General features: G+C 50.9%; 1 protein-coding gene across 3 annotated transcripts in view; it reads right to left on the bottom strand.

Annotated features, from left to right (window-relative positions):
• Positions 1 to 23,232, bottom strand: part of LOC117038035 (L-gulonolactone oxidase) — a 28,807-nt gene that overhangs the window by 2,701 nt on the left and 2,874 nt on the right. For 2 of the 3 annotated variants that reach the window (XM_033134631.1, XM_033134630.1), the window contains exons 3-9: positions 22,018 to 22,112; positions 18,550 to 18,640; positions 16,211 to 16,396; positions 8,346 to 8,453; positions 7,428 to 7,504; positions 1,751 to 1,900; positions 683 to 847 (exon numbers count right to left, since the gene is read on the bottom strand). In XM_033134631.1, coding sequence (XP_032990522.1) covers positions 683 to 847; positions 1,751 to 1,900; positions 7,428 to 7,504; positions 8,346 to 8,453; positions 16,211 to 16,396; positions 18,550 to 18,640; positions 22,018 to 22,112 — 872 coding nt within the window. The remainder of the gene's footprint in view (positions 1 to 682; positions 848 to 1,750; positions 1,901 to 7,427; positions 7,505 to 8,345; positions 8,454 to 16,210; positions 16,397 to 18,549; positions 18,641 to 22,017; positions 22,113 to 23,232) is intronic. The other variant, XM_033134632.1, reaches the window with a different exon arrangement.

Genomic DNA, 23,232 nt, shown 5'->3' with positions numbered 1-23,232 from the left:
CCCCCCGGTGGATGCATCTTTCAGAACCTCTTTTCTGGATTCTGGGACTCCTATCTACAAGTGTGGGATTTTTATATGCTGGAGAAATACACCATGTCAGACTCAGGCTGGGCAAAAGGTATGAGTTTCTTTTGCCAAGTCAGAGAAGCGCTACTGTCAATAAGAGATGGGAACAGGCAGGACATTTTGGAAAAGACATGCTTCTTAAACTATGCATGTCCCTAGGCCTCACAATGGAGACCGCTGGGGAAAAGATTAGGCAGGTGTGGGCACAGGACAGCAGCACAGCGCCTGATAGATCCTCTTTTCTGCCGAACTTCAACCTGACTTCGGCATCCTTCTCAGCACAGCAGTCTAGGCTGTCACAATCATTGACTAGAGTACGTACGAGACATAGCATGTATTTTCCATTCCATAATATCAGCTTCACAAATAGTAGCTATTCATACTAACATCACTTAATAATTAATAACTATTGTATTAACATAATATAGGCTAGAAATGGCAGATATCATAAGAGTATAAAGAGAAAATGTGTAAGAGCCCAAAGGAGACTGTTTTCTGCTGCCAGGATCAGGGCCATTCTCGCTGGAGAAGGTGGATTTGAAGATGGGGAAGGAGAGGGGTCCTTTCAAAGCTGAGGGGCCGGCTTCCCACCCCACCCTCTCAGGGAGCTAGTCACCTGTACATGATGACGTTCATGTAGCAGCTGTCCCTTTGGAAGCAGGGGCTCAGCAGGATGTCGTCCCCCCGGCTGAAGCGCACCTCCACGGGGAAGTGGGCCACCACCTTGGGGTGGGCCTCCAGCACGGCCTTCAGCTCGAGCAGGGCCTCCTTGGTCTTCTCTCTGCACTCAGCCCAGGGCGACAGACCCAGAGCTTAGTAAGGGCCCTCTGGAGCCATCACATGAGGCCGTGCGTGGCCTCCCAGCTGAGTGGGGCCTCAGCCTCGCTCGGCCATACCTGGGGACGGGCTCCCAGCTCCTGAGGAGGCCTATTCCTTGTGGCTTCTCTCAAAGTCCTCCCCATGGAAGCGGAGTCTGTGAATGTGGCCCTGCAGGTCTGCCTACTGGTCCTGGTTCAGTCTCCAGGCCCCACCCAATCAGGGATTCCCTTCAAGTCTCTGCCCACAGCCCTGGCCTCCTCTTCTTCAGACAGAGGAAAGTCACTCTGATTCTAAGACTTCTACTTTGTCTGCTATTCCCACCTGGAGAGTCTGCTGGCCCCAGCCCTGGAACACAGTGACAAGAGCATCCCCTAAGCCCTGGCACCACCCCTAATTTTCCTGGAGAGAGATGGAGAGGGGGAAATTTAGAGAAACAGGTACAGTGAGCTGGGGCTCCAGACCTAGACTAGGTCCCTGCTGGGGGTCCTTCCCAAGGCAGAGAACTGGCCCCCGGCAGGCTGGGTGAGCGCTGCTGACCGAGGGCCTGACATAGGGAACAGTCTTTCAGCAGAACAAGAAGCTCGGCAGGAAGCCCCATGCTCCAAGCCCAAGCCTGCCGTTACCTGGTCTCACGGCTGGAGAGGGGCTGACGGGGAGAATGGGGTGGGGGATTCCGTGACTGGTTTTCCCTGCGAGGCAGAATGGCCTGGAACACGTGTGCCGGAAGGAGCCCCAGGGCCTCCGGTTTGCCCTCCCACTGATAATGGGTAGGACTGGGAGCCTGGTTGGCTGTCTACGTGCTCGGGTGGTGGTGAGGACTGCAGGGGATCTGACCCACCCCCAGCCTGGCCCCCGCAGTCCCTACCTGGGGATGGCCCAGTCCTGGACATGCTGCTTGAAACGACACTCATAGGTGAAGATCTTGTAGCTGAGGTTGCTGCTCTCTTTCTTCCTGGTGAACAGGAGCCAGAAGAAGAAGCGATTGATCCAGCCCACGAGGCCCGGCAGGAAAGTGCTGGAGGGGCGCATAATAACCACATGATCCAGCATTTAGTGTGTGCCAGCTGTGTGCCAGGCACCGGGCTGAGCGCTTTGCAAACCAGGGCCTCACTCTCTATGTACTCTGCCACTTACGCTCATCTGTAGCTTGGAAATCCCTCAGGGAGTGAGTCCCGCTCCAAACCATCCCCTCCATAGCTGCACAGTAGCCCATTATGGAGAGCCCACGTTTCATCCCACCATTCCCCTCTTAATGGCTACGTTGTTTTCAGTGTTGGGTGTGTTTTTCTTTTCATTTTTTAATTGTGGTAAAATCCACGTAACATAAAATTTACCATTTTAACCATTCGTAAGTGTAAAGTTTGGTAGTGGTTAAGTGCTTTCACATCATTGTCCAATGCGTCTCCAGAATCTTGCAAAACTGAAATTCTGTCCTTATTAAAAACAACTCCCGCTTTTTGGTCTCGGCGGCAGAAGCGCGATGGTGAGTTGTAAAAAACAAACAACTCCCTATTGCCTTCCTCCCGCAGCCCCTGGTAATCCTCAATCTACTTTCTGTTTCTATGAATTTGACTACTTTTAGGAAGCTCATATAGGTGGAATCATACAGCATTTGTCCTTTTGTGTCCGGCTTATTTCACTTAGCACCATGTCCGCCGAGTTCCTTCACATTTGTAGCATGTTGGAATTTCCTTCCTTTTTCAGGGCTGAATAACATTCCATTGCATGGATATACCACATTTGTTTATCCATTCATGCACTGATGGACACTTGGCTTGCTTCCCCCTCTGGGCTATTATGGAAAACACTGCTGTGAACATGAGTGTGCATATACGAGTATCTCTTTGAGACTGTGCTTTCAATTTTTGTAGATGTATACTTAGAGGTCGGATTGCTGGGTCATGTGGCAGCATTATTTTTGACTTTTTAAGGAACCTTCATACTGTTTTCCAAGTGGTTGCATCAATTTGCAATCCCACCAACAGTCACCAGGGTCCAATTTTTCGACATCCTCACCGACACGTTTTCAGTGTTTTGTCACCACATGCTACACTATAATAACAAATATCTTTGTACTTATTCATATACCCTTCCCAGATTATTGGGGCAAAGGGCATGTAGAGTTTTAATTTCAGGTTGCTACCAGATTAATTTCCATAAGGACTGTAGTAATTCACTTTCCTTCCCCATATGGCGATTCTAGGAAGCCTTGATTGTTGAAAGTGGCCATTGGGGGCCAGTGTCCTAGGATGGTGTCATGCAGGGTATCATGCAGGGTCTCTGGTTCCACTCCCCGCATAAGAACACAGGACACGGTGAGGCCAAAAAGGAACACCCACGGAGCCATGGATACGGTGGTCATAGCACTATAGTCTCGCTGGCGGCTGGGCCGGAGACACAGGGAGCAGGAGCCACACAATCTGCAACCCACTGTCTGCTTCTCTGACAACCAACCTCACTTGCTAACTGCAATCCGCCTCTCTGCAATCCACAATCCACAATTCATGCTTGCTAGCTTAGCCACGGTAGTTGTATCAGTGGCTAATGGCTAACCAGTAACAGCTGATGGCCAACTAGTCACAGTTAATGGCCATCTAGTACCGGAGCCAGCGCCTTTCCACATGAGGCCGAGAGCCTGGAAACTGCTCTCTGGGACTCTGTCCCCACAAATGCGGTCTCACCTTACAGATTCTTGTGTCTGGAAATGATGCTAGAACCACCCAAGGAATTGCAAAAGGAGGGCTCTGTGCTTCTCTTGGGCCAGGAAGGAGCTGTCACCTGGCTTTTGATCTAGGAAACTTACTCACCAAGTCATATTCTTCAAAATCTACACACACACACAAAGTTTGTTTTTTTTTCTTTTTATAAAAGAACTAAATGTTCCCCGTAGATATCTGGCAAGACAAGAAAACAAAATCAGCCTTCTTGATGCTGTGTAATGTCAGACCTAAGGCCTGTGGTATCTGCCCAAAAGGAGGTGCGGGAAGAAAAGGGAGCTTCTGCTATGGGCAGGCACTTGGAGCACTGGGCCATTCACTATTGTGTGCCACGTGTGGTGTGCACTGTCTAACATACATGCATCTGATAAATGGGGTCCTTATGGCATACATTCCAGCGGGTCTGACTGACACCCAAAGCCCACGCTCTCCCATTGCTTTACCTGGATTCAAGTCATAGGGTCACGGGAAAGTCATCTGGAGAATCATCTAGGGAGGTGAAGGATTCCAGGTTGTATCCTTGAACATGTGTTATAATCTGCATGTTAAGAGCAGAGAGCCTCATGCTGCAAGCTATGAATGGAGAGGCTAAGAGGCAACCTCCAAGAGAGCTAACCTCAGATGTGCAACCAGGGGCACTTTGGGGCAGGGACAAGGGGTGAACCAGTCCTGGCAGGGACCAAAGGGGGCACAGGTCCAGAGGCTCATTGCAGGACAGCTGGGCAGAGGGCTGTCCAGTCATCCCACATGAACTCGGTTCCTGCCAGCTCAAGGCCCTTTCCAGATTTGCCCCAAAGGGGACAAAGAGCATGGAGAGTTTTAATTTCAGCAGGTTGCAGTTGGCTCTAATCACCTCCTGCCTCTCCTGGAGTCACTAAAGACTCCTGGTAACAAGGCTCGGTCTGGCTTCGATGGTTTTCTTGGTCTAGTTAAAGTGCGCATGGGCTGACTGCTTTGAGATCTATGGGCCTGGAATCCCGGTGCAGTCCTCTCCCTCTGAACTTCTTACCTTCTCTGTCCCTGCATGTGGCCTCTGCCCAGAGGCTAGCGGCCACCTTCCTTCCCTACAAGCCTGTCCTTCATCCCATTCCTGCCATCTCATCGTCTGTCGTAAATCCATTCAAATTGCTCAGAGCGCCTCGTGTGGATTTACAGATAACACCAGTGAGTCCAGGGCCTTGCATTCTGCCACACAGGTGGATCACAAGGAGCCTTCATGTGCCTTTGTGAAAAGGGAGGGAAGTGATGCCTACTGAACGCCCTTCGTGTGGACTTGACATTGGATCCTTCTAACAACCCAATTGTTGCTACCAGCTTTACTTTATATATGGGTAAAGAACAGTTCAGAGAGGCTGTTACCCAGTCCGTTATTTACCTTTTACTCCTGCACCCTCAGGCACATAGCTCAGCCAGCAGCCCAGAGCTGCAAAGATGAGACTGGATGGATGCCATTTCCAGAAGTCACATGGGCTGAACTCAGAGGCTGTGGAGCTCTCACGAAGCATCCAGCCTCGGCTAGGATGTGGCAGTGGAGATTTAGAGCCCAATTTCTTTGAGTGATCTCTGGGCTCACACGCCACAGACACATGCACACAAAGCTGCCGAGCTGCTGTGATAAAGGCTGGAGAGAAAGCCTGGCAGGGCATTTTCTGCTCTCACACTCAATCCATAATCTGATGGAATGATGGCTTCCAGGCTGAGCTCACTTAGTGCTTCTCGTCCCTTCCCTGCCCAGATCCAGTAAGTCACGTCTTGTGCCGCATTTTCCTAACACCTTCCGACTTCGGTGTCTGCCCCTAAAAGAGGGGCCCCTCTGATGCCACCAGTAACTTTCCTACCCTGGGGAGAGGCTGCTGCCTTGAAGTAAGGGGCCAACTCTTCCTGGATGCTTGGATTCAGACCTAGGGCTCCAAAGGTCTTAGCCAAGCCCACAGGAACACCAGCCAGGTCGCCAGGTCCTATTGCCAGCACCTCCTCTGGTGGGCTTTTATGACCTTACAGTATGGAAGGTTTCTTAATAAGACACAAAATTCCCAAGATAAAAACATAGATAGCATAATCTGTCTATATTAAAATTAAATATATCTACACATCACAAAACACCATAAAAGTGAAAGCCAAGACACAAACGGAGAAGATGTTGCAACACATATAACCAACAAAGGACTAGTGCTCAAAATATATGTAAATAAAACCCTACAAAACAGTAAGGAAAAAAAAAATCCCACCACCCAATTTTTAAAAAGGGCAAAATACATATTTACTACACAGAAGAGAAGTCTGAAGAATCGACGAGCTGAAAATCTGTGCAACCTTATTAATAATCAGGGAAATGAGAATCAAAAACCATAATGAGAGGCCATTTAATACATATCACAAGGAAATTGAAAAGCCTGACAGCTCCAACTTTGGCCAGCTGATGGCGCACAGAGAATTTCACAGTGCTTGAGGAGTAGAACGACTTTGGAGACCAATTTGATCTGATAAAGCTGAAAATGTTTAGGCTTGATGGCCCAGGAATGCGGCTCATGAGTATATACTCAAGACAAAAAAAATGCACCAGGGGCAAGGATGCTCACAGCAACGTTGTTCGTTGTAATAGCAAAGAATCCTGGAAACAACCCAAATATCCATCAAGAGTATGGATAACGACATTGTGGTAAATGCATACAGTGAAAAATTAGTAATTAGAGCTCTCCATAGCAACTTAGATAAATATGACTATCGAAGCTGAGCTACCAAATTTACTATATCAGGGTTCATAAAACTACAGTATAAATAAAAACAAGAGAATAATTAAGCATGAAGTTCAGAGTGGTGGTTGCCTCTTGGGGGAAGGTGCTATGATGGCGGAGTTCTACAAAGAGGGCTCCAATTATACTAGTGTTATTTCTTAAGCTGGTGTTGAGGATGTAATACTTATATTATTCTTTATACTTCAAATATATCTTATTTTGTATTATGATAAAATTTTTAAAAATGTGTATGACATTCCAGGTCTAGGCTGGATACAAAATCGCCACTCAAGGTCTCATGAAACCTTCCCCATCATTCATAGTTACATGTCCAGTGGCAGACATGGAGCCTGAACATGAGCAAAGATTTCAGGTTCGGAAAAAAGGTAGGAAACAGGACAATATGAAAAGATTCACATCACCTGTGTGCCAGAGAATGGGGCCTGCCCTTGGTATTTTTAAAACAGCTCCCTAGGTGGTTTGAATGTGCAGGCAGAGTTAAAAAAACACTGACCCAGGAAACAGACCCAATTGTATGCATAAAGATAGGGGCTCGGGCCTGCCCGGTGGCTCAGGTGGTTGGAGCACCGTGCTCCTAAAGCCGAGGTCATCGCTACGATTCCCACAGGGGCCAGTGAGCGGCGCCCTCTACAGCTGAGATTGTGAACAACAGCTCTCTCTCGAGCTGGGGTGCCATTAGCAGCCGAAGGTTGGCATGAGCTGCCGCGGGCTGCTGTTGCTGCTGCAGGCTGCTGTGTGCTACCGTGGGCTGCCATGAGTGGCCGGTGGCCAGCGTGAGTGGCCAGCAGCCAGCGTGAGCAGCCGTCAGCTGGCGAGAGCTGCCGTGAGCGGCTGACTGATGACTGGCAACCAACTGCCTCAGCCGGGGGGAGCACAAGGCTCATCATACCAGCATGGGCCAGGGAACTGTGTCCTATACAACTAGACTGAGAAACAACAGCTTGAACCGGAGTGTGGGGGGGAGGCGGAAATAAGGGGGCGGGGGAAAGATAGGGGCATTATTCTTGGGATGGACCACATCCTCAAAGACATATGGCAGGTGCTGGAAAGGATACTCTGGCTTTCCTACCTGATCCAGAGCAGGAACTCCAGTACGTAGAATCCAATGGCATAGTCCCAAAACCAGTTGGACGAAGAGGAAGGAGGCTGCGAAGCAGAATTTGTGATAAGTTCAGAGCATGATAGTGTCCTCTTAGAGGGAGATGTGTCCCAGGAGAGTGTGTGTGTGTGTGTGTGTGTGTGTGTGTGTTTGTGTGATGGCTCACCTGCCAGGACAATTGAAGGCCTCACTTCTTGGTGGTACAGTCAATTCCCATGGCCCACTCCCTTTCATTTCTGCTTATTTATGTATGTATGTGTTTATTTTTTTCAACACAAAGACATGCATCTGTCCTTCCTCTTAAGAACCGATGACCCATGTGTCTAATTATCACTCTATGAGACCCACACCAGCCCCTTACACATAGTAGGTGTCATGGCCTTTGCCTGAATTGTCCCATCAACATTCATCCTAAGTGATGCCACTGTTTTCTTCTGCTGAGAAGCAGCCTGTTAGGGACACAGGGAAGAGACAAAACCATCGGTTTCCTCACCTGCACAGTTGGGGGTGGGAGAGACGGGGGTGTTGGAGGGAAGGTCGGTGTATTAGATGGTTTCTGAGGTCTAGCCCAGTTGCCTAGGTTTCTGTCTTATCCTATCTTGTCCTGCCCATACTTGTGTCCTCTGTCCCCAACCCCCACATCCAGGCTGTCCCTTGAGCTCACCCCTACTCATCCCTACCGGCAGACACATTGGGCCCTCACGGGGCTCACCTTCCTTTTTCCTTCCACCCTCTGGTCTTTTCTGCTTCTCTCCTCATGCTCACCTGACTTTCCTTCTCACGTCTCACTGACCATTAGGATGATAACGAGCATTGACTGCCCTGGGAGCTGGAAGGGTCTGGGGACTGCGGGCTGTGTGTGAAGACGGGGACGACGCCCGAGGCTACCTTGTTGGTGTGGTCCTGGTAGATGACACTGACGTTCTCGCTGTGAGGGAACCAGAGGAAGCGGAAGTATTCAGATTTCTTCAGGTGGCTGTCCAGGTTGTCAAGCACCTGCCCTCGGCAGAAGGAAGGAGGAAAGATGGCGTCGGTCACAGGACGACGGTGGGGGGTATTGGAAGTCTGGGCCCCGAGTGTGCCTCAGTTTCTCCCCGCCAAAAAGAAATACTTAAAATGGTCCACACATTGCTGAATGGTATGGAATGTCTCATAATATTACTGGGCTTTAAAACGGTCCACGTCCACGTTGACTTCCCTGAGTAGGTGAGACGACAGAAATGATTTTTTAGTGGTCCTGGCTTGAGCAATTAGCTATCTGAGTTTGGGCAAGTTACCTAACATCTTCATGCCTCAGTTTCCTCATCTGTAAAATAGGACTAATAACAGTGCCCAAGTCAGGACTATTATGAAGATTAGATGTGCGAATGCCTAGAAAATGCTGAAAACGGTGGCAAGAACATGACAAGCCGTGTGGGTGTCAACTGCTGCTGCTACTACTACATATGACTCGTATTTTCATTTTCATCATTCGCTCTCATCTCCATGCCTGACACCTCCTAGGTCCTTAATAAAATGAACAGGAGAGTCCTGGTCTAATAAGGCTCATTATTACACTCTTTGAGTTAATATCACAGGGCCATACGTTCTCTGTGGCTAATACTCAACTCTGCCATAAGAGCGTGAAAGCAGCCATAGATAGTAGATACATGATGAGCACGGCTGTGTGCCAATAAAAATTACATACAAAAACAGGCAGCAAGCCAGATTTGGCCCGTAGGATGTAGTTTCCTAACGCCCTGCTCTAGAGCTGCTGGCACAGTGCCTTGTTTGTACACAGTCAATGTCAGAGGACCCTATGCTTCCTTATCTGAAGAGACGGGACTTTCCTGCTGTGCTGTAGGCCTGTGAGAAGTTCAGGAACAAACCCCAGGTCCCCTGTCGCTTTCGCTTCCCTCCTGACAGGGCAACGGACCCATGGCCCACAGGGCTTGCATGTGGGAAGCCTTTGGGTACAGCTGATTTTCTCCTGGGAGAGCAGGGAACACAACTTGGTGGTCCGGCCTGGAGGAAGAGGCTGGGCACTAAGAGCAGAAAACCTCCGTGTTCTCATGTCCTAATAGCCGAGGCCATCCCACTATTATCACCCCGAATCCCAGCAGTAATTGTAACGGTGCCCTTTTCTCAGCGCTGGTGCCTGAGAGAGGCACGACCAGCTTCCCACCTAGAATGGGGTGATGCCAGTTGCCCTCATCTCACATTGTGTGTCTCTTCCCTGGCATCTACTATTTTCTGTTCTCCCTGCATTAGAGGACAAGGCATAAATTACAAGCTTCTAGAGTCACGAGTCATTCACGATCCATCTCTGTCCCCTCCGCATTTCTTAACTGAGCACAAGTGGTCACTGACTGATGGAACCACCTCAAGCCCTGTCCCATTGTGAATTAAACTCTCTCCCTGGAGCCCACAAACAATCCTATCTGGAGGAGGACGGTCCCTGGGACCACAGATTTCCTTGATCTGACTTGCATTTCCTGGGAACACCATCAGAGGAGTTTGGGCCCCATAGGAACCTCTTCTTTGGCATGAAGGGTTCTACTGGGCTCTGTCCCCCCCAGATTCAGAGTTGTGGCACCACTTGAACTGACTTTTTGGGAACTGGTTACCAGGCTTGTGAGCAGAAGCAGAAGGTGCCACATGCCATGGCTGGGGTCATCAGCGGACCTCCACCCAAGGGAGTGGATGCTGCTGACAAGCCTGGTTTGTCACCAGGACCAATCCTGCTTCCCAAGGCAGCAGAGGGGTGGGGCGTGATGCAGGCAACCAGCTGCCCTCATCACATCTCATTATGCTTGGGGTGGCATAAAGGACTAGAAACGCTTGACAATAGTTTCTAAAATCTTTACGTCTTCTAACTGGCTGTGATTCCATACTGACCAGACTGCAAGAGAGTCAGCAATGCTGAGACTTGGTCATAAAAAGCCACTAAGGCTGCCCCTTTCTCAGTACCGCATTCACAAAACTGGACAAGCTATCTTGCCTTAACCCACAGCCCTACATCTTGAAGCACTGATTTCATCTCTCCCTGGGGCCCGGGAATGACCGCTTCCTCTCATGTGGCTGTGAGCAGCATTCAGAACTTGTGAGGAGGTGTATTTCAGGAATCGGTAGTGGGGAGCATGGAACTGGGGAGCACAGAACTACATCCGTGATGGACCACACACAGCATGGCGGGAGGAGACAGGGAAAAATCCCAGAAAAGAAGGGATTTTTAATAAATTCTGGATCAATTGGCCTTGAGTTCCCTGGTACAGAACATCGCTGTAAATGTTGTGGACACTGGGGAGCAAAGGAGGCCTCAGATAAAATCTATGCCCTCCAGGAACTGATCACCAGGCAGGAAGAAGGAGGAGGAAAATGTCAAGAGGTAGTGACCATGTTTGGGAACAAATAAGAGCAGACAGCACCTCTAGCTGGAAAAGTATTGATTCCGATTCTAGAATCCACCCACAAAGCAGGTGTTAGGTAGTATTTTCTTCAAATACAGTGAGAGGGAGGATGGGTTTGGGTTCCTCTCTCTGAGGCTCTAAAGAAAAGCAAGGGCAGAGAATTGACATGCCCTGTTTCCCTAGGTCCTGGCAACGATCTCATGCAGACAGTTATGCTCTTATCCCCACCATACAGGGGAGGAATCCAAGCCCAGAGAGGCAGGGGACTTGTGCAAAATCAGAGTGGTCAGTGGAGAAGCTGGGCTCCAAACATGGTGCTCTGAATTGGGGAGCTATCCATGCTGTGCACGGGCACCTCAGCACGGATCTCCTGGCTTCTGGAATTCAGGGCTGGAAGACCCGTGGCAGGGATTCTATAAACACGTGCTGCATGCAAGGAAGGGAATAGGAAAGAAAAGGGGAGCAAAGGAAAGGAAAGAAATATGAGGGAAGGAAAAAATATAAGGGAAGGAAACAGGGCCGAGAAGCTGAATCTTCAAACCTAACATTAGATGCAAGAAGCCATTGTTACACTCCTTTGTCCCAGCTTCCGGTCCTTCCGCTCCTTGTGTGCTCCTCGTGTAGCTCAGGCCCAGCCATCCTGGCGGGCTTGGCCGATGCCTGGAGAGGACGTGGTGCTGGGGAGCTGCGTGCATTTCTGAGCAGCACCTACACACACTCAGGGAGGCCTGGTTTGCAGCCCCAGGGGAAGTGGGACAGTTGTCTAGGAACCTAAATGGCAAGCAACCAGGAGCAGATATCAGTGCATGAATAGGAAGATGTACTGTCTCCCTGCTGGTTCTCAAAAACCTTTGCGCCTCCTGGAAATTAGGTCCAAATATTGTCCTTTTTGGATTAGAGGGAAAGCTCCTCAGGCCGAGCAGGAGGGAGGAGAAAGTGCACTACCGATGGTTTTCTAACCCTTCCTCCTCCTTCAGGGCTTGTTTCCTTCAAGGGGAGCAAGGCCCATGTGTGGTTTTTCCAACCCCATCTTAGCTCTTCCTCAGAAGCATTCTCAGCACCTTGAAAGGCTGCTCAGAGAGGAGGAAGCAAAAGCAAATTAACTGTGGGACCATCAATTGCACAGACCCTCGGAGTAAATCATGGTGCTGAAAATGCCACCTACCCTGTGTGGCAGTCCTCGTTTACGGCCTGTGACTAGAGGTAGGAGAGTCTATCGGTGGGGTTTGATGGATGCTGAAGGGTCTGCAGGGATGGGCACAGTAGCTGCAGCAGCCGCTTCAAGGAAAGGGAGAGAGTCCATGTAGCATGAGCCGACTCAGACGAGTGGGGAGAACAGACCCAGCTCCATGATCCCTCACTGATGAGCTGGGGTCTGCTTGGAACAGTGGGAAGCGTTCCCGTTAGGGTTCATGCCCCTCGTCAGGATAAGACTCAAGAACTTCACCACATGCTCCAAAGGACAGAAATGCAAGAGGACACTCTGTCTCCAGGGTGGGGCTTAAGGAATGTCAGAGCTGAAAGAAAAAGACCTCAGGGTTCATTTAATCTGACCCCACTTTTAAAAGATGAAGAAATCGCGGCCAAACAATGTGAAGGACTTGCTCAAGGTCACACAGAGTGAGCAGCACAGCCAGGCTGACGGGCCCTGCCTCCCCCCGCCCCAGCCCTTTCCTGACACTGTATTGAGGGTTTTTTGCTCTGTGTGTGTGTGTGTGTGTGTGCGTGTGTGTGTGTACACGCGTGCGCGCACACACGCAAGTACCAATCTTAGCTGGTCTCAGCCAGGTCACAGGAAGAGCAGAAAGTGTATGGACCAGCTATCAAGAGCTCTAATATACTAGAAGGAGCCTGGGCGCCAATCCTACTGGCAAAGAGAAGCAATCTCTTTTGACCCAGAGGGGTCAAACTGTTCAGCCTACAGATTAACAAGTTCTGATCTAAGTGGGAGGCAGGAAAATAGATTCAACAAGGAAGCAGTGGACAACCGCTTTCTGAACGTGGTCTCTGCCGGCCATCTCGCTTCCTGCCTGCGATGCCCACCCACCCCTTAACCTGCTAATGCCCCACGGAAGCCACGCTCACCAAGGTCGGCAACAGCCTCCTGATGACCAGATCTGGGTGCTGAACCCAGATTCCCACAGCCTTGGGCTCTGTTGACCACTCCATCTTGGACACCCAGCACCCGTTGCCTCTGTGGCTCCTCCTACCCGCTCCTCATTTGCTTCATTCCTCTCTCAGCTCTCCTCAATCTCCTCGGCACCCTTTTCATCCTCTCCTCCACCGACTGCTCATGTCTAAGCCCCAAGTCTCCCTTTTCTCCTCACCCAAACCCACTCTCCCTGCGTGAGCTCATCGACTCCCAGGACCAATCGCTCGGGGAGCGGATGACCCTTGCTTTGGTCTGTGTTGGGTCCACCCGAAATTCATCTATTGAAGTGCTAACCCCCAGTACCTCCGAATGTCACTACATTTGGACATAGAGACTTTCAAGAAGTGATTAAGGATACATTTGATCATTAGGGTGGGCCCTAATCCAGAGTGACGGGTGTCCTTCTAAGAAGGGGAAATTAGGACACAGACAGGCACAGACGGAGGACAAATGTGAGGACACAGTGAGAAGGCAGCCATCCACCAGCCAACAAGAAAGAGGCCTCAGAAGGAACCAACACCTTCATCTTAGACTTCGAGCTTCCAGAACTGTGGGAAATAAATTTCTGTTGTTGAAACCACCGGTCCATGGTATTTATTATTGCAGCCCTAGGAAACGAATACAACCCCTCAATCTGTGTCTCCAGCCCGGGCCCCCGCCTGACGACCTGCAAAGCCAGCTCCTGTCCCCCACACCCCCACCATGACCTCCACTTGAGACACCTCAAACTCAAGTTCTCAAACTGAACTGAGCCTCTTGCTCCCCACAGCTGCTGTGCCTCCTGGACTGTCTACCTCCATGGTGGCTCCACCATTCCCGACCCCTCCCTCCCACTCCCTGACCCCACACCAGTGGCCGAGTCTTACTGGTTCCTCACCCTAAAGATCCCTTGAACTTGTGCCCTAAGGAAGTGGACTGGGCTCTGGATTTCACCCCCCGGGCACCTCTCCAGGCTATGCCCACTCTACCTCATTCTCTTCCAAACCTCCTCCCACGGTGTTGACTCTCGTCAAAGGCCTCTCTGCCAGGCCCTTCTTGGACGCTTGTCATGAACTATTTCTTTAGCTCCAGGCCAGGCCGTCTGCATTGGAGACTGTCTTTAGTTTGAAGCCCCAGGGTAGGCTGGCTAGGCTGCTAGTCCTAGAAGCCCAGCTCCAAGACTACGATGCCTTTACTAGCCGTGTCAGCATATGCACTTAACCTTCGAGTGGAGGCCACAATGGTCTGTCTTTGGGACCTCCCCCTGCATGCATTTCTGTTATTCCCTATCTGTTAAAACCCTTTAGCTGAGAAGGGCTGGAGTGCTTGGTTCAGAGGTAGCAGGGATAAGGGAAATTGGAGGATCTGTTATCTCCTCTGCAGCTAGTCCAGGGGTAGGAGACCCTGAGGACCCAGCAGAGAGGATGGATGGTGGAGCTGCTAAAGGGGAGAGAATCCGGCCATGCCAGGGTCTGTTGAAGAGAAGGAAGTGACACTGGGCTGCCTGGGTTGAGAAAGACGCTTAAGTTGCACTTCAGTGAGGGTCCCTGCCACATCCTGCTCCATGAACACAATGGAGTGGTCACCCGTCTAAGAAGTAGAGAAGGGAAAGGCCAAAAACACCAGAGGCATTAGGCTTGAAAGAAAATCTCTTAGCACTGGGTACTCCATGGTCTTTGGGGTCAGCCCTTGTCCATATGAGTCTCCAGTGTTGACCTCACAGTGACCCTCGGTCAGCACAAGAGACGCAGGCCTAGCACTGGAGAGAATGTAGAAGGCTTTTGGAGCCCTGCTTAGAGTAAACAGGGGGCCAAGATCAGCCCCGTAGCTCCAGTCTGGGAATTGTAGCTGGATGAAGCAGGCCCACCGTGGAGTCCCCAGGCAGTCATGTGTTCGAGTCCCACCTTTATGGGGCTTTCTGGCTTAGCCACACCTTGTCACTGCCAAACAATTCCACGAAATGTACTTATCCTACTGAACTTATCCTACTTTCTTGGGCCGCAGCATCAGGCAGCTCATTTGCCAGTACTGGCCCAGGTAGGCTCAGCATCAGTCCTCTAGAAATCAGTGCTGCGTCCTCCAGAACTGTGGAATCACTCTTGCAGCCACCAGCTGGGAGTTCTGAGAATAAGTTTCTACCAACCACCATACCTCTGAGTAGAGGTCCTCCTGGATTTCAGGCCTTTGCCTTGTGGTTTAATGCATTAGAAATTCCAATGGTAAGGATTTTAGACCAGGTTCTAGGTAACAAGCAATATTTCCCATTTATAACTGACTAGGTGCCATGGCAGCATATTTTAGTACTGAACTAGACACTTCACGTGTGTTAATGGATTTAATCCTCAGATTCAATAATTTAAAGTACACATTACTAACTTTCTTTTTAGATGAGGAAACAAAGGCTCAGCAAGGTTAAATGACGGGCTCAAGGTTACAGCTTGGAAGTGGCAGCGCCAGCATTCAAGGCCAGGTCAATTTGATCCCAAATCCTACCTTAAGCATGTTGGGTCAGTAGTGCTCATGTCACTGCTCACTCCACTGTGCAGAGGGTCTATTTATATTGAATGGTAAGGTGACTATGGAGGGACACAAAACTCCAGGGAACTTGGAATCATAAAACTGAGCTTAGTGATTACCAGAGATAGATCCAGGCCATTGCACGCCTGCTGTATGCTACATTTCCGTCCGTCCATCCATCCATCCATCCATCCATCCATCCAACCAACATGAGTTTTCACTCATTCAAAAACCACTGCTATCAGTCAGAAGCTAGCCTTTCTGCTCCCGCCCCATCATTCAGATTCAAATCCCCTGCATGTCACCTCAGGCACACAATAAGCCTGAAAGTTAGTCCACCCCCCTTGCTGTGAAGAAACCATTAGAAAGGAAATCCTGGGCATATCCTGTGGCTCAGTACAGTTGAGAGTCAATGCCCTCTAAGGAGCAGTCAGCTCATGCCGGCACCATGTCTCCCATGGCAAGTCTCTACCCAACCTCCTTTTTTGCCCACACCTCTGCCACCGCCCTGCAGTTCCTCTGAGCTTCACTAATCTGCTCAGAAAGGCTTCTGGTCACAGTATCCCTAGGGCCAAGGACGGCCTGGTGATATCAGCCTCCGCCCCCATTTAGGGGGTCTGCAGAGCCACAGGGGGCTGTCAGTGGAGCATGGCCCACCTGTCAACGTCCTCCATGTATTTTCTGAAGCTGAACAGTGGCAAGAAAGACACCAGTACCTCTCTCAGGGTAGAAGGGAAGGATGTCTCCTGCAAGTGGAACTGCGGCACACATTGCAGGGTGATGGTGAGGATGACTCCAAGGCAGCCCAGATGGACCCGCACGGCCTGGAACACGCGCGCGTTGTGGGACTCGGAGCACTCAAGCATGGTGCCATCAGCCGTCAGCAGGGTCAGCGCCACCACCTGGTAGGAGAAGAGCCACACTTCAGAATCCGGTGGGCTTTTCCTGTACACTTGGGGGGAAGCCCTCATTTCCCTTTGTCTTTGGAAGTGAGGCCAGGGATCACCTGTCCCGGGAAGATCACGATCATCTGGCCACAGGGGACTTTCTCGGCAGCGTCTACAGTCACAGTCTGAAGGGGTCTCAGTCTTTGGGGCAGGAGAAAGGGGAAATGGGGAAAGTGAGGCTATGTCTGTGTGTCAACAGCCCTCAGCCTGGAGACGGCTTTGCTCATACCATGGACTTCACAGTCAGGGTACAGCAAGCCTCTGGCCTGCCCAGAGCAAGTCTAAGATGAGACGGCTCCAAAGAGCCACGCGGTCCTGGGAGAAGTGCCTTGCAAAGGCAAACAGAGGATGTGCATGCGTCTGGGGTAAGACCAGCCCCGCTGTCCCAACACGCAGCCTGGGAGCCGGGGGCGCCTGCAGCCTCTCTCTGCCTGTGGCTCCTCCTGGGCAACGCTTGGCTACAGGAACCAGAGTCTCCTACTTGGACACACCCAACCAGACACCTCTGGGTTTCTACAAAGAGCAGGATGCCCCTTGGAAACAGATGGTTAGCACCAGTATCCTTCTCCTTGGCCCCCATTTCCAGAGCAATCCTCTTTCATGGCCTGTTTAAGTACTTCTCCACACTCCACTACCTGCTAATTTGGACAGAAATTACTTCTGACATGCGTAGTTGGCGGCTGGATGCTCAGGGTGAGAGAACAGATAAAGCTGAACTAATTCTGATTAAACAGTGATCAAACCCAGAGAAGAGAAATTGGCAGAAAGGGGGCACGATGGCCCTCTGTGGGAGTGAGGGCGTCGAAATGATTTTTATACAAACCGGAAATTTGTATAAGATCCAGAGCAGTGAGTGAGAGCTGGCCAGTGAAATACTGTAGCAGGGTCCAGCAACGAATAAAGGTGGGTATCGATTTACTAGCTGTGTGACCTTGGGCATGTCATTTAACCTTGCCGTTTCCTCATGTGTAAAATGATAGCAAATCTCAGAGTGTGAGAAGCATCCAGCTAAGTGCCTGTGCACAGTGGGTATCAGAGTTATCCGTCCCCTCCCCTGGCTTCCTACCATTGGCATAAAGTGTAAAATACAACAGCAAGGGTCTCTCACTGCTATTCAAGAGCCGCTCCAGCTCAGCTGGGCTTCCTAAGAGAAGGAGCCAGTAAATCTCATGTGCATTTTGATTTGTGGCCACTTAGAGGTATTTTCATACTCTGCTGATCATTTTGAGAAACTGAGGCAATCAGCTTGACATCAGCCCTGGAGAATCCTGTGCCCCAATCTTAGGAGGGGGCCTACTGACTGTGTCATCCTTCACCCCCAGTTACCACTGGGCTCTCTTGGGCAGTGAAGCCAGCTCGGAGGGGGCAAATGACATGTCCGCTGAGGGCACCAAGTACCTGGGGATCAGGCCCCACGGAGTCTATCATGCTTTGGCTGCAACAGCTCTTACTTAAGGGGCAGGCGGAAACTGATTGACATAGGGCCCTCAGTCTTTTCCTTTCCTTGATCACTCTGTCCCTCAGATGCCCCTCTCTTATAACCTACACGCGCATACCCAGTGCAGGCTGGAGGCAGGTTTTGAACCCAGGTCTAAGTCCAAAACCTGTGTTCATCACCAGTTCCCCAAACTGGACACTTGAGAAGTTTAGAACATGCTTTTTGATGAAGGTCAGGTGTGGATCCTATATGTGCTGGGCTCCACCCCAGGTAGCCCCTCCCTGACTTGCTACCTTGGAAAGGTCCCTTGCCCTGCCTGGCTCCTACTTGCAATGGGGGATAAAACCCCTGGATCTTCTTGCCCTTTTCCACAGGGTGGCCAGGAGGCTCCTGAGAGGCAGAGGGGCATCAACATGCAGAAGGGTGCCTTCATCACTTGAGTCTGTCAGGGACGAATGAGCTTTAGAGAAGGAGATGATGTTCCTGGAAAGCAGCTGCCAAGTCTCCATCAGAAGGAGAGACCGGGGTGGTTTTGAGGCCCACATGGAGCTGAGCTGGCATGCCCGGGGAGCACTGTGAGTTTTTTCAGGAGCCACAGAGAAGAGGCACTCCATCTGACCCTCCCCTCTCCCTGGCAGTCCACCGAGTGTTGCGAGGTAGGCAGACTCACCTGGGTGGCCAGGATGCCGTGCTTGATCCCCGTGTTGTGTGTTCCAGACCCAATGACGCCAGCTGCAGTCACATCTGATACGGCTCCCAGGCTGGGCAAAGCAGGACAGAGTGAGAGGGACACAAGGGACCAATTAGGCTTTGCTGGGACAATGGGCCCCCTCGGTTGCAGGGTGAAGTCTCTCAGAGCAGAATAGTAGATGCATCTATTACCTGGATTCTTGTCCCAAACATACCATGACTTAGCTTGTCTGATTGGCTGGCCCTTCTCCTCTCTGGGCCTCAGTTTCCTCCCCTCAGTGGCCTGTCAGATGAGCCGGGAGGGGCACAACTCAACTCTGAGGGGGGGCCTGCCTGCCTGGTTCTGAGGTTTCCACAGCCTAGAAACTCCCTTCTCTCTGTCCTCCATCTGCCAACAATGTCTTCTCCATCAACCCAAGGCCCCCGAGGTCCTGCTAACACTTCTGGGGGACCTGGTTCAAATGGCACACAGAGATGTCCCAGGCAGGTATAAGGAGGTGGGAGCCTCCCTGAGCTGTGAGGAAGGAGACCATGTCACCCTCCTGCTCAGAAACCTTCAGGGGCTATTTGGGGCCTCCAGGATAAAGCCCACCTCCCTCATCCCAGAGTTCTAAGCTCTGGAATGAATAGAAGATTCTGTGTGCCCAAGAGGACCTGATTCCTAAAGAGGAGCAGTACCCCTTCAGAGGTGTGCGCTCTGGGGCCAGGAATTAGAAAGATGTATTCAGATCTGAGAGTCAAGGAAAAAGAGCAGATCAGGAGTGTGAAAGGCTTATTTCTCAGGCGCTTTCTCTGAGACATCCCAGCCCTAGCTTAAAGGAGAAGGGAGCCCATATTTATTGAAGATCCATTGGGTGCCAAGGTTATTGGAGCCTTGTACTGTACACAATAGTTTCACACTCAAGAAGTGGGCTTGGTATGGAAAGGCAAGGGTTTGACACGACTCCTGCCCTCAGCACAGACCAAGAGCCCCTGATGCAGGCAGGCCCCCAAAGACGCAGGCTGAAGGACACCAGTGGCTATGCTCTGCTTTCAACTGAAGTTGACAATGATTAGAAAATCTAGCTTCAAACTTTCCTGCGGAGGCGAGACCTGAAGATAGGAAGAGGAGGAGAGAAACCGAAGCCTTTTCCAGTCCTCCTTCGCCCTTCCCCCACCCTGTGTGTACTGTTGTCTCTGTCCCCATTCATTGGGCTATGTGGTGACATCGGCCCTTCCAAAAAGACCAGAATGTTAAAAAAGAGGGTCATAGACATCCTGCCCTAGGGAAAGACTCCAGCATGTGGAAAGACATAAGCATGAAGATGTTCACCACAGAATTATGTACAATAGGGGAAAACAGAACAACCTGAGTGTGCACCACGGGGGAGGGTTGATCTAATTGCAATTTGTCTTCCCTTCTCCATGAAATTTACAAAACACAATACGGAAGCATGCTTGTGACAACGTTAAGAGAAATAAACTGGATAAAGCAAGGCCCTCTGGGAGAAGGGCCTAGGAGGATTAGACTACGGCCCTTGGAGGGGTGGAGCCAAGGAGCCAAGGGAAAAGGTCACTTCTGGAGGCTGTGGAGCGAGAGAGACACTGACAGAATCAGGAAAATGGACCAGTACTAACACGTACGGAGCACTTTCTCTGTGGGACATCTTTAACTCATCCAGCCTTCTGAGCACCCCTATTTTATAGACCCATTTTCTAGATGAGGCCCAGGTGGGTCCAGGAACTAGATAAAAGCTCGCATGAAGTACAACTGGGGTTTACACCCAGGCCGGCTACTCTTGGAGCTGGAGTGTTTACCACACTGCTGTCTGTCCCGTAAGAATGGCGCTGTGTCCTGCCTCCTCTGGCTTACCACCTGGTGGAGTGCTCCAGAGCTTTCCAGCTGGGTGAAATTGGTAAGCCCCTTAGGTTCAGCCTCTGGCTTCTTGATCCCTCAATGGAGGTTATATTCCTTCTTCACAGGGTTGGTGTCATGAGGAAACGAGACAGTGCGTCAAGCACCCCGCCTACAGCCTGACAGCTCTGTCCTTCCCCCCAGCCTCCCAGCACTCCTCAATCCCCACAGCGTCCTTGGAGCTAGAGACCCAGGTGGCCCCTGAGACACACAGGATGAGACATCCTAACTCCCTCTGAGTGGCAGATGAGGCCCACGCGCAGGCAGCCACTTGAGGAGGGCTGGGTCCCCAGGGAGGACAGAGATGTCATGAGCAGGGCACGGAGAGGTTTCAGGGCCCAGAAACTAATACCCATACTTAATAGAACACGTCTCCTGTTGTCATTGGTCACAGACTGTGTCCCTCTATCTGCTTAAGGGCCCCTGCACACCCCATACCCTTTCCCTCTCCTGGGCGCTGGTACGTGCTGCTCCCTCTGCCTCAATGCCTTCTCTCCTCCCTTTGTTCTGGTTTAATACCTACTCATCTTGGAGGACTCAACCCACACGCCCCTCCTGCAGGAAGCCTGATCTGATTCCCATCCCCTCACACATTCTCCTGCCTGCCAAGGCTGAACTTGGGGCCCCCTCGAAGCCCCACCACGCCCTGCATACTTCTCTGACGTTGAACCTATTTTCCTGTATAATGCTTGTCACTTCGTGTGTCCATCTGCCCCCTTACTCGGAGCTCCTTGTGAGTGAGTTTTATGCATCTAGTTTTACATATCTTTGCCTCTTCGGGACCTGAACAAGGTCTGTACTTGGTAGACACTCCACAAATGTTTGAATTGCCATGACCCTTGGAGAGGCAGGAACAGAATGGCTTCCAGAGTGAAAGGGTATAGTGGTGCCCCTGGGCCTGGGCTAAGACAGCTGGGGCAAACGGAACACGCACACTTGAAGACCAGCCATGGGCTGCCATGGGGGCGATATCCAGCTGTGAAAACATTGCTACCCCAATATCCAAAATACCTCTGTCACTTCTTTCTAATGGTTGAAATCCCATAGTTAGACGTTCACTCCTTTGGCTGTGTTTCCATCAATCGCTCGATATTAAACCTGAGCAATCACTGACACCATGTTTGGATGTAGAAACAAGTGAAGCCATAGATAGGAATATTAGGAAGCCCTGTGTCTCACTCAGCATACTCTTCTGTTCCTCTGAGTGCTTATTTTGCATAGCCTTCTCTTTGAGTCCATATAGTTGCAAGTTTTAAGAAAGACTTGATCCATGGTTTCCCCACCCCTGTACAAGACTGTTATGTAATGCTCAGCTCATCTCTGACCTATTTCTTTCAATTCTTACACAACAGTACCTGAACCCATGGGGGACGGGGAGATAGTCATCCTATGGGGGAAGAACAGGGGTCGGAAGAACAGGGGTCCGCAGAAAGCGGGTACACCATGGGAAGTACTCTTCTCTGACTCCTGCCAGATCTTTGAGTGCCCAGCCAAGGCCAAGACAGGGTGGTGGGCAGCACTGGCCCATCTAGGAATGGGGGAGGTGGCTCTTACTTGGACAAGGCCAGGCCATGCTTGTCCAGCTGTGGGTTCAGGTCAGCCAGGAGGATGCCGGCCTCCACGGTCACCTGCTTCTTCTCTGTGTCCACCTATAACAGACCAGCATAGTCTGGGATGAGCTGGGCTGTCATCCAGCCCTCGTCCTCTAGCCAGACTCCCAGTGAATATAAGTATGTCTGTCCCAGCCTGTCGTCCGTTCAAGCCACCTCCTGCTGCAGGTAGCGAAAGCGGATATGAGCAGAGCTCGAGAGTGCTGGAGCTTTGGGAATATTCTGTGCAATCCCTTCTTTTCACAGGGGAAGGAAATAGGAGCAGGGAGCGGGGATTTGCCCAAGGTCACTGGCGGAGCTGGGACTAGCATTCAGCTCTCCTAACTGCCACAACTGCCCTTTCCCCCATCCCTCGCCACTCCTCGTGCAGAGTCACCAACTAAGGAGGGTCTACTCTTGTAGGGGCTTGATTTGCTCGAAGGACTTCCAATTCCCCACTTACTCTCACCCTGGCAGGACTTAGGCAAAGACTAGAACTGGATGGAGAGGGGGAGGAAAATGAATGTCTATTAGGTTCCCGCCACATGCAAGGAGGGTTCTATGTCCTGAGATGCCCCACGACAGCCCTGGGAGGTAGGAACAGTCTGTCTCCATCTCACAGGAAGGAGACTGAAGCTCGGGGACTTGAAGCCACTCTCTGAAGGTCACGTAAACATTGATGGGGAACTGAGATGAGAATCCACATCTGTGTGACTCCAAAGCACAAGCTTGTTCCATGCGCCCTGAGCACAGAGCTCGGCAAAATCAATTACTGGAGCCCCATCCTCGCTAATTAGCAATCAGAGTTAATTACTGCCATGACTGATGTCTTGACCGGAATGTTTTCTACGAGGTGGAGACCATCAGCATGAGCAACTAAGGAAATTAGTGGAGAGAAATCCAGAACCTCTGCCAGCAGATCTGGGTGGAGGGGAGGTTATCTGGCAAACATTACAGCTCAGGGGTGTAGGGGGGCGGTGAGAATAGGAGTCCTGCTAACATGCTAACAGTGGTACATCTCTTCGTGTCTCCGATTCCAGGGCAGGCCCGTAGAGGGGTGGGGAGTGGGGGATGGGCACTCACCCAGTGCTGGCTGAATCAAATAGACAGTATCCCAGCACAGGGCTATTGTCAGGCTCCTGAGTCTGTGCCCAGCTCTGCTGCTGATAGGCTGTGTGAC

Source organism: Rhinolophus ferrumequinum, chromosome 18 (genome assembly GCF_004115265.2).
Source record: "Rhinolophus ferrumequinum isolate MPI-CBG mRhiFer1 chromosome 18, mRhiFer1_v1.p, whole genome shotgun sequence".
NCBI lineage: Eukaryota > Metazoa > Chordata > Mammalia > Chiroptera > Rhinolophidae > Rhinolophus > Rhinolophus ferrumequinum.
Note: the sequence above shows the minus strand (reverse complement) of the source record. Positions and strands in the feature narration are given on the sequence as shown.